The sequence below is a fragment of the Saccopteryx leptura genome, chromosome 3, assembly GCF_036850995.1.
Source record: "Saccopteryx leptura isolate mSacLep1 chromosome 3, mSacLep1_pri_phased_curated, whole genome shotgun sequence".
Lineage (NCBI taxonomy): Eukaryota > Metazoa > Chordata > Mammalia > Chiroptera > Emballonuridae > Saccopteryx > Saccopteryx leptura.
This window is the reverse complement of record NC_089505.1, coordinates 148,664,542-148,676,656: the sequence shown is the minus strand read 5'-3', so window position 1 is coordinate 148,676,656 and position 12,115 is coordinate 148,664,542. Positions and strand designations below refer to the sequence as shown.

At 35.4% G+C, this 12,115-nt stretch overlaps 1 protein-coding gene across 2 annotated transcripts in view; it reads right to left on the bottom strand.

The window, feature by feature from the left end:
• The window catches only part of TNNI3K (TNNI3 interacting kinase), a 286,731-nt gene that overhangs the window by 187,594 nt on the left and 87,022 nt on the right, over positions 1-12,115 (bottom strand). For both annotated transcript variants that reach the window (XM_066376575.1, XM_066376576.1), the window contains exons 10-11: positions 11,125-11,219; positions 10,379-10,528 (exon numbers count right to left, since the gene is read on the bottom strand). In XM_066376575.1, coding sequence (XP_066232672.1) covers positions 10,379-10,528; positions 11,125-11,219 — 245 coding nt within the window. The remainder of the gene's footprint in view (positions 1-10,378; positions 10,529-11,124; positions 11,220-12,115) is intronic.

Sequence of the window (12,115 nt, the reverse complement as noted above, 5' to 3'; positions counted from 1 at the left end):
AGCTCTTGCTTTCACCTTTCTGAATAGCTCTTTCTTTTAAAACCTACATTGTTGTTTAAAGCTTCAAGTCCATCCAAAGGGCTGTTACAAAGACAGTTTAGTATCTATAACATGGTTATGGACACAGCAGAGGACTAATACTTATTCAAAAAGAAAAAATAGAAATTTATTATTTCTCCATAAGGTTGTTTCTCTGTCCCACCATTTCATCTTAGAAACAATGAATGCCATTCATTGCTATGAGAAATTATTTTTAAAACAGAGAGCAATTGCCCCCTGGTGGGCAGAGCTTCGCCCCTGGTGGGCGTGCCGGGTGGATCCCGGTCGGGCGCATGCGGGAGTCTGTCTGACTGTCTCTCCCCGTTTCCAGCTTTGGAAAAATACAAAAAAAAAAAAAACAAAAAAAAAAACAGAGAGAAACTTTGTTAAAAAATTATTTTAAAAACTAAATCTGAATATTAATGGTATATGATACTTGTATTAAAATATTTTCTCTGACTTTGTAACTCTAAGTCCCTTTGGGTCCAATGTTAAGTAGAGAACATGGAGATTTGCTCTTGATTATAAAAGCCAAGGAATTTTTATTGATCTCAAATGTTCTGAACATCCAGGTCATCAAAGGAACCGTCTGGACCTTCCTTTATATTGGCCTCAAAGAATAAAACTTTCACAGCAATGATAGAGAGAAGATGTTGCTCAATCTTTCACTATTTCTCTTCTCATCATTTTAAAACAAACTTTCCAGAGGCACTGAAAAGTGGGATCAGGGGGCGGCGCCTGAGGCTTGTCTGTTGGTGACTCATCTTCCCCTGACAGCCTTGGTCCTACACACTGTCAGTTCAGTCAGAGGCAGCACGGATGACAAATTTGCTACATATTCTCATGGCTTAATCTGAGAGATATTTTAATTTCATATCACAGAGAGAGAAAGAGAGAGCAAACATTCTTTTTCCCCCATTATCTTTGTCCCTTAATCACCAGGCCCAGAAGAGAATGCCACCAACCCTTCCCCTTGAGATAAGAATGCACAAGCATGAATGCTTTGGCAAAAGAACATTATATGCTAACCAAATCACTTTGCTTTCCTCTTTCCTTTTTTTCTCTCCTTTCCACTGGCCTTCCTTTTCCCTTCTCTTTCCTTCTAAAATATTTATTAAGCACCCATTAAGAGCCAGCTTGAATAGCATCTTCCCAGGGAAGCTCTCCACGATTTCTCAATTTTAAATCAGGTTTTTGAACATTTTACTCACCATTGAATTTCCTGTTTTATTGATAGCTTTTATCATTATCAGATAGTTTCTATTTGTTTTCTTGCTTGCAGCCTATGTCTTCCTGCTAGCAATGCAGACTTCCTAAGAGTAGGGAGAACCTGTCTGTTTAACTCGCTGTTTTACTTCAGTTTCCAGCACAGTGCCTACATGTATTAGGTTTGTAATAAAATTTTGTTTGGATAAATGATTGGTACAAAGTTCTAATAGAAAAGAAAAAAATAATTATGTAAATGTTCACTCAAATTTTATTTAGCCAAACTCTAGGAGGGAAAGTAGAGAATGCTATGAATGTGCATCGTAGTGTTGTTTACAATAGGCTGGAGGTGTCAGGAAAAAGTTCCCTGAGGTTTTTTCAAACTAAACTTGAAAGTTAGTGTGAGTTGATTAAGCAAAAAGGGATGAGAAAAACATTCTAGCCAGAGGGTAAACTTTTGCAGCTCTAATGCATAGAAAAACAAGCTTTATTTGGACTATTCTTTACATTTTTCTAGTTATTAATTTGGGTATTAGGATTGTACAGTTAATTAGTAAACTGTTATATTTAAATAAATAGCTACAGGGACAACAGAATATTCCTCAGAACATCAATTATATTATGACTGACCAGATACCATTTAGTGAGACATGGAATAGAATGTTATTACTGAAATATCTGCTCTTACTCAATTTCACTTCAACCAACACGTATTGAGTGTCTATTAGTAATCAGCCATTGAATTAAGTTTCTGGAAGACAAAAATTAATAGCTTAAATGCTTGCTTTCAAGAAGTTTACAATTTAGTAGGAGAGAGAATGTGTCAATATGAAGTTATAAATACAAAGATAGAGATGGGCATATGATACAAAAATTAAAAAAAGTAAAAAAAGAACATGTATACCAGGCTGGACCTTCAGGGAAGAATTTCTGGAAGAGAAAATCCAGACACTGAGTCTTGAAGGCTAAGTAAAAACAGAAATGTGGAAAGTGAAGTAGGGTGGAGAGAATGGAAGGATGTAGAGGCAGAGAGAACTACCTGAGATAAGACCTGGAAACATGGCATAATGTGATATGTGTAGGGACAAGAAATACTTTGTATTGCTATCATGTGAGTAAATAATGCCTCACAGGGTTACCATGAAAATTTGATGAGTTTATGCATAGAGAATGTTTACAACATGACTGACACAGAGTGAACACTCTGTAAATGTTAGTGGTCCAGTGGATGGATGATGATGTGGCATGTAAGGTCATCCAGGTGACAAGAGTAACTGAATATGAGGTTTGAGATGTAGGAAAGACACAGGGCATGGGAGCAGAGTATGCCATGATAAACTTTTTCCTACAGGTAATTGTGGTTAGTGAAGGATTTTAGGTTGGGAAATGATATAGTCTTATCTGTACCTTCAATATATAATATTTCTCAGACTACAGTTGGAAAATGGATTCAAAAGATGCTGAAGAAGAAAACACAAAAGACTAGTTATGAGGCTACAAAATAGATCAGAGTATGGTTAAAACAGTGATAGCAAAAATAAAGAATGAATTCAAAATATATCTTGGGTGATGGGTGTACAACATAATCAATAGCTCAAATGCTATGGAGATGTTTACCTGAAACCTATGTACTCTAATTGATCAATGACACCCTGTTAAATTTAATTTCCTAAATAAAACAAAACAAACAAACCAACAAAATATATCTATGAAGCAAAACAAACAAGACATTTAACTAAAGAATAAAGAGCAGGGAGAGGACGTTGAAGAAGAAAAAGTAGTCAGGTATCAATCTAGATTTTTGATTTATGTGACTAAGTGGACGGGTAATGCTATTAAGTGAAAGAGTGAATACAGAATATGGTAGGAGAAATCGACTGATGAGAACAAAAAAGGCATTAAGATCAATTCTGGACTTGAGTTTTACATGCTCCTCTGATCCCCAAATAAAGGGATCCAGAATGTCAGTTGGAGTGGTGTTTGAAAAACATGGCCACAAATCTTTGACACTTCTCCATGATGGTGGGTGAAAATACCACTGTAGTCAAGAGACTTGCAAATTTGTTTTAAAGTTTTTAAATACTGTTTTATACACTTGCATGCAAATATGCATATTAGAGTAATGGTTTTAAATTACTTTCATAACATTTTGATTAGTGATTTTCAAAATCTCCTTGATCTCACTTCAGTCCTGAGATTTTAAAATGAATGGGATTACCTGAGTCATAAATAAGAGATAGCAATACAACAAAATAGCACATGTTTTTAGATATTCCAAGTTTGTCCAGTAGTGTTTGGCAGGGATATATACCTTTCATAGTGGGTTTGTAGAGGATGCTCAGCATCCTAATATGTAAATATGTCATATTTCTTACCAGGTTGTTAAATAGGAAAGATCATCAGATTTGGGAGTTATGTGGAGCTTGGTTGAAACTCATCTGCACACTTGATAAGAGATACCACCATTTTTATTGAGAATTTGGCATGTTCCAGACATCTTACACCAGGGGTGGGGAACCTTTTTGGCAGAGAGAGCCATGAATGACACATATTTTAAAATGTAATTCCATGAGAGCCATACAACAACCCATGTACATTATGCATTATCCAATTAAAATTTGGTGTTGTCCTGGAGGACAGCTGTGATTGGCTCCAGCCATCCGTAACCATGAACATGAGCGGTAGGAAATGAATGGATTGTAATACATGAGAATGTTTTATATTTTTAACGTTATTATTTTTTTTTATTAAAGATTTATCTGCGAGCCAGATGCAGCCATAAAAAGAGCCACATTTGGCTCGTGAGCCATAGGTTGCCGACCCCTGTCTTACACCCTCAGTAGAATTCTGTAAAGGGGTTATTAATTTATTCATTTTAAGTTTAAAAAGTAAGGCTTAGACAGGTTAAATAATTTGTCCAAGATCATTAATTAATAAAAATAAAATCTAGACTTAGATCTATCTGATTCTAGAGTGCAATGGAAAGAGTTAGGCCTATAATAGGAGAGACCTCTGTTTGGTAACAGCTCTCCACATAAGAGCTATGTGGTTTGGGCAAATGTGACTTAACAGCTTTACATCTCAAACTATCTGTAATAAAAAGATAATTCCCATTTAAAGAGTTATGTTGATAATTACATTATATTTATATATGCATTTGTAATAGGTACTTAATGAATGCACATTCTCTTTCACTACTTATTTTATTATCTATGGTTTTTACAGAGGTATGTTTCAAAAGTATTTTTGTCTTATCTCCCTAGAAGAATCGAATTTCTTCCCATTCTAAAGAAAATTGGTATTGTTCTGCTTATTTTTAAAGGAGAGAGTAATTAAACATGTAGAAAGGTAACCACAAAAAAATCATATATAAATTTTAAGATACCATTTAAGTCTTTTCTGTGTTTCTTCCCTTACCCCACCCCTAATTCCATGCTGGTACACTAGACTAGATTCACTATATAAACTAGCTCACTGAACTCCAAATAGGTGAGAATTCAATGTAGAAAAAACTTGAAAATTTACAATCCGATGATGAAAATTTATCAAAATAGTTAATCAATCCACCTCTTCTTCCTTCTACTCCTCCATCACCCTTATCTCTTAGTTATTTTTAACTAGCTGAAAACAGTAGAAAGTCACCACCACTGTAAGACTTCATTAGTTTTGAGAATACACTATAGCATGTTTACTATAAATAATTCACACCATACCACACTTGTCAAAAAGAATGAACAAAGTATATATCATGGTACAGGAGTCTTTATTTTTATTGTTTTCGCTCACTTACTCACTAATTCTCCAACTGCAGCTCCCTGTCACTGTGAATTAGAGTAGTTCTGCTATATACAAATACTGTATTCTGAATAATTAGATATTGGGATAGGACCTTTTGTAAATTACTTTAACTGGTGTCAGTGCTGAAGCAAATAAGAAGTTTTAGCAAAACAGAAATTTCAGTTTTGTTTCTAGTTGGAGTTATTTTCTGACCCTAAACAGCTTGACATAAAGGAATGTTTTTCTTTGTCAAAGGCAGCCTTTTCAAATCTAACTGTCCAACACACTATTGAGCTATGGGTTCAATTCTAATTGGCTGAGATCTTTTCAATTTGGCAGCTTCATCTTTAATGCAATGGATATAAGATTATGTGTAGGTCTTTTCAATGTTTTTTCCATACTGGTGATTAGGGCAGAGGATTTGAACATAAGCAGGCTGCTGGCTATTTCTTCTGGCCAATTTAAAAATTGGTTCACACAAGTCCTTTGTACCCCTGGGAAAGGGCAGAACAAATCCGAGTGAGTAGGACAGCTATTGCTACTTTTAGATGGAATAGTAGAAAAATAGGTATGCAAGGGTGGACTTAGGGATGGGAAACACTCTTAAATATTGTAAAATTGGAGCTCTGGGCACAATGGGCAGAAAAATACTGAAGCTTAACCAGTAGGCTTCTGTGTAGAACTGAAATTACTGAGAAAATGATTTCCAAGATTGTTTTGATATCTTTAAGTTTAAAGGGCTTTATAAACAAAGAAACAAAACAAACCAAAAACAGGCTCATAGAAATAGAGACCAAAGGGATGGAGACCAGAAGAGAGAGGCTGAGAGAATGGGTGAAAAAGGTGAAGGAGAATACAGTCAATAATATTTTAATAACATTGCATGGTGACAGATGATTATTATAATTAGTGGGGTTATCACATTGTAAGGCATGAAAATGTCAAATCATTATGTTATATATCTGAAACTAACATAACCAATACAATACTGTGTACCAGCTACACTTCAATTAAGAAAAGGCTATGTAAATGCAAAGTATTTTGTATATCTGATCCAACAGGGAAACATAGTAAGTCAGCTTTTTTCTGAAAGTATTTAAAAAATAGATGACTCTTCCAGCACTGCAAAGCACCCCTGAACTTGCTACATCAGAACAGCAGAGAGAGTCAACTAAAAATTTTGTTTGGGTCAGGAGAAAAACGTGTCTTAGAATCATTTAGACAGAGATGGATGTTGTTGAAAAGAATCAATTTTCTGTTGAGAGGGTACACTAGGATGACCTATTCAAATTGAGCACCTTCAAAAGTACTCCTTTTGAATTAGATACTCACTATGAAGATCCCTTCTGGTTTATCTCTCTTGGGATAAGAAGCCACAGTGGGGCCATTTCTATTTAATCTCTATTCTAGAAAGAAGAAACTTCAAGTGAAGTTGCAGTACTTCTCCAACTATTCCATCTCCAACTTGGCCAGGAAAATCCTTAGTATGCCACAACCATTCATTTGGTGAGTCTCTCTCTCAGCGAGAAAAGGAAGCATAATTTTATCCAAATAAAACGGGACAATGTACTGTTGGCAATATTTTTGAAAAGGCCATACCAATCCTTGAACACATGGAAATGATGCAACATTTCTCCAGCAAGAGAAAATAGCAACAATTTCATTTTGTTGGTTTGATTTGCTCTGCCCAAGAACATGTGCAAAACATCTATCTGTCTCTGGAGTACATAGTAATAAAATTCAGAGTAATAATGAATGCAATACTGATGCCGAGCACATTAGTTGGACAAATAATGGTGACAGGCATGCCATACTTTGCAGGAACCTCTGGCTAAGTCCTCTAAACTGAAGGCATTTTGTTGTCATTTGGGAGAAACTTTTAGGAACTTACACAATAACTTATTTTTTCATGAAGTGAGGGAATCCACGAAAAGAAAAAAGAAAACAAGTTAAAAAACTTTTCACTATCATTTTCAATCAACTAAATACAAACAAAGTCAACCCCTGTGAAGAGCTAGCTGCAGCAGCTATTTCCGAGCTGTCTTCCGGAAGACTAATGCTTTGTAAACAATCTTTCTCTGAAACTCAAATTTCTTAAGAGACACTGAGAATCACTTAAGTAAATGCAATGTGTTGAGTAACTGAGAGCTTAGTAAAGCCCTCCGAAGCTTCAGAATACTTAAGATTTTCCAACTGATACTAGAACTACCTGAAATTTCTCTTATGCAAAGTGGAAGGTTATTACATCTAAAAGAAATGCAGATACTCATCAAAAGACATGTATATGAATGTTCAAAGCAACAGTATTTTTAATACTATCTCATTGAAAATTATTCAAATGTCTCTGAGCAGAAGAATAAATTAATGTGTTGTGATATAGTTGCAAAACATTATACTATAGAACAAAAATAAATGAGCTACAACTGTCTGCTACATTATAGATGAATCTCAAATATTGCTGGTCAAGAAGCCAGACAGAAAGACATATATAGCATAGTATTCCCTTTATATAAAATACAGAATGAGGTAAAGCCAATACATGCCCTAAGAAGACAGTGGTAACCTTTTTTGGGAGTGATTGGAAGGGCATGTAAATTGGAATTTTGGGTGAGAGTCATGAACTGTTTCTTCATCTGGATGCAAGAGTGAGATTAGTTTGTGAAAATTTGAATTATAAAGTTCAAATGTTTGTGTGTATGTATGTATTCACACAATCTTGAAATAAAAGGTAAAAAAAATAATAGGCCTGTATCTAACTCATTTCCAACTATTCCAAATTTGTTCACTTGTCTCTATTAAAGTAGCTCATCATTTTTTTTTTACTAGAAATCTTCAGATTTGTATATTTTTCTTTCTTCTTATCTATTTCTATCCAACAAACTCGGTGTCTTTTTTTTATTAATAGAGTTTTATGTTCTACTTCAGGCAGAAGTTCTTTCAAATCAACTGATGGCTGAAGAAATCTTCCAGTTTAGTAATTGTTCTTCAGTAGTATGGATCTTGGTGGGATTAACCAGTTCACAACGGTTCAGCAGAACTGATACCTAACTTTTTGAGTTCAGAAAACCAGTTGTTAATATGGCACTTGTAATTAGGGTCCTCTCTAAGGTGGGTACCTGGGTAGCTGCCCAATGTGGAAATCACAAATTTACATTCCTTACTTTTTTTAACGTTCATCTGCGCATCAGCGTATTCTAAGCATTTGTAGTAAAGTTCATTTCATCCATACGTGAAAAAAAATTTGATGGAACTATGCTTGTAATATTTATTTATTTATTTTATAAAACAGAGTATACCTTTGATAAAATACTACACTTTCATTCCCTTGCATTTTTTACTTCAGTAAACAAACATATAACATGGAAAAAAAAAGTGCCAACCAGGGGTGACAGACAATCTGTCATTTGTTTCAGCTTTGAGTTACACCCCAAATTCCTCCAAGATATTATGAGTGCACTGGTGAAACCAATGCACTCAACCAAATGGTGAAACCAATAGGAAGCTAAGACACAATAAACCAATAGAAATATAGATTTCAAGGGTTATCTTATTGCCAATTTTGGAAGCTGTGGAAGAATGCTCACACCTTTTTCTTGACAAACAGGTTTGTTGTACACATTATTCGATTGTATTTAATCTGCATAGCCTATGCCATTTATTAATTCAGCCTAGAAATTTTCATTTAAAATCAATAAAGTAAAGAAAATGCATGTTATATTAATATTTTTAAACTTTTCTTACAACATAATCTAGTTTTGTGTAAATCTTTTACTGTTCTTATTTAAGTACTAAATGCATGAAATAATAAGCTATCTTTTGATATATCAATTTTTTTATACTTAAAATGATCATTAGAGCAGAGAACTGGTTGTTAAATTATTTGAATCCCACCACTGGTATGGACTTAAAAGATTCTAGCATTTAAAAAGATAAAAATGCCCTGCCTGTTGGCTCAGCGGTAGAGCGTCGGCCTGGCGTGCAGAAGTCCCGGGTTCGATTCCGGCCAGGGCACACAGGAGAGGCACCCATCTGCTTCTCTACCCCTCCCCCTCTCCTTCCTCTCTGTCTCTCTCTTCCCCTCCCGCAGCTGAGGCTCCATTGGAGCAAAAGATGGCCCGGGCGCTGGGGATGGCTCCTTGGCCTCTGCCCCAGGTGCTAGAATGGCTCTGGTTGCGACAGAGCGATGCCCTGGATGGGCAAAGCATCGCCCCTTGGTGAGCGTGCTGGGTGGATCCCGGTTGGACGCATGAGGAAGTCTGTCTGACTGCCTCCCCGTTTCTAGCTTCAGAAAAAATACAAAAAAAAAAAAAAGATAAAAATACTTCTTTCCATACTTTAAACATCCTAATAAGTCAATGCAGGCATCAAAGTCTGATATATTTTGCAGCACTTAGTTGTAAGTCTCTGATTTCAATGATAATGTATATTGTTGTATGTTGTCTAGAAATTTAAACTTCATAGGAGCTCATGTGATTAGAGCTCGCTTGTGTAAAGCTCACTTGTAAAATACAATATATCTTAATAACAATGACAAAGATGCTATTTTGCCTTCTAATTGTTTCTAGTTTGTTCTCCCTTAAAATAAATAATTTGTTATTAATCATCTTTATTGCTATACTACTACTATTACCAATGTTATCATTACTGAAATACCAATTATTAGGTACTTATTTTGTGCCAGACACTCTTGTAAGTAATTTGCACATACTATCTCATTACTCTACAGTCTTGTAAAACAAGAGTTGTTATGATTCTCATTTTCCAGAGGAAGAAACTGAAGTTCTGCAATTATAAATAACTTGCCCGAGATTAAAGAACATGGTTTGATTTAAACGCAGGTGTTATCACACCAGAGCCCAAACTGTCACCACTTGGAGCTCATGTAGGCTTATACTTAGGCACTAATCACTGGCTCCTTTACCTTTTTTAGTGGAGGCATTGCTGGCATATCTGACAAACATTCTCTTACCTTCTTTGTATTTATTTTTCTTTTTTAAAAACTTGAATTCACATAAAAAATTCTTCCAAATAAGTGATAAAGACTTGCTTTATGACTACTCTAGAAAATAACTATCATTACCTACCATGATTTTGTTTTTCTACTACCTAAGAATGTGATAGCTCATTCTCTTTTCAAAGTGCCAATATCAAGAATGTCTTCAGTTGATCTGCAGCTCAGGAGTTGCCTTCCCTGATAATGGTCTATTGGACTCTTTGATCTAAGTCCTCAATGATTTAAATATAATTTACAGATAAATGGTTGTGCACAAGTCATGCAAGCAAAATATTATTGATGCCGTAGTCTATGCACACAGATCAGTGTATTACTACAGAGATGCAATGATAAAAAATATACCTTTTTCATAAGCCCACATCAAACATGTCTGTTCATCTTTGTCACCACTAGACCTGCTAGGATCACAGGCTACCAGATTCATATCAGCTCCATTATCCAGTAAGAACTGAACCAGACGAATGTGACCATGGTAGCAAGCAGAGTGCAATCCTGTAATAGAATAGAATAAAAAAGCAAAAGAAAAACAACTCCAATTTTCAAAAACAATTATTACCACCTAATATTTTTGTTGCCAGAAATATAAAAGATTTATTTCTTTGATACAGAGTTACTTCTATGTATTATTGAGAAAACAAGATATGTTTTAAGCAAAAGAAACATCCTATTCTATTTGATCTTCTATGTAGACTGCCTTTTGCTCAGCACAATTTCTAGTATTTCCATATTCACTGTAATTACCAAGAACAAATGTTAGCACCTTTGTGCATATCAAGGAACAAAGACCCCAATAAAGTATTTTTTTTGAGCTGCAAACCAAGAAGAGGGCAGTGTGGTCAGTATGTTTTTGGTGTAGGAAATAAGGGATTCATGGACTGTAAATAATTTAGCACAATAAGTAAACTGACCCAAAGTCAGTTATTTTTTATATCACCATATACCATCAATTCTAAATGATGTAATTGATAAAATATCCCTCCCTATTGGGTGGATCACTACCACTGTTCCCTTCCTTCTTGGGCATACTACTGTTCTTGACAACTTCTGATATGCATCAGAAACTAGTGACGATTTCACCACAGTCTTACCTGTGTGTCCGTCTCTTCCTTGTTGGTTGATGCTTACGACATTTTGATCAAGGAGAAATTTAACCAGGTCAATGTTCTTGCCATAGGTACAAGCACTGTAAAAATATACCATAAAGAAAATAGAGCCTGGCCTGTGATGGCGCAGTGGATAAAGCGTCAACCTGGAAATGCTGAGGTTACCGGTTCAAAACCCTGGGCTTGCCTGGTCAAGGCACATATGGGAGTTGATGCTTCCTGCTCCTCCCCCCTTCTCTCTCTCTCTCTCTCTCTCTCTCTCTCTCTCTCTCTCCTCTCTATAATGAATAAATAAAATCTTTAAAAAAAAAAGAAAATAGAAAGTCCTTTTATGGGCTGAAGTGCATGCCCCCCAAATTAATATGCTGAAGCCCTAACTTTCATAAATTCAAAATGTGACTATATTTAAAGAGATACACTTAAAGGAGGTAATTAAGTTAAAATGGAATCATCAGAGTGGGCCATAATCCAGTATTATTGTTACCCTTATAAGAAGGGGAGATTAGTAAACAGATTACAGAAACAGAAGACAACCATGTGATGGTACAGGGAAAAGGTGACCATCTACAAGCCAAGGAGAAAGGCTTCAGAAGAAACCAGACCCACTGACACCTTGGTCTTGGACTTCCAGCCTCCAGAACTGTGAGAAATATCTGGTTATCAAGCAACATAGTCTGTGGTATTTTGTTATGGCAGTCCTAAAAAATGAATACAGTCCTGATTTACCCAGGCTGTTCTAGTCATTGGTGTATGTGTACAGGAGTACCAAAAAGACAGAGAAGGCAGAAGCAAGGAAGGAAAAAGGAAGAGGTAGTGAAAAAAAGCACATATAGAATAAAATCCTGAAGAGTCTCACATCTGGGCTTTTAAGAAAAAAGTATAAAATTTTCAGCACTTTCTTACAAATATTTCCTATGATATTAATTCTTTTTTTCATAAAAGGAGAAAAATATTGCAAGAGTTTGATGCAGTTCTA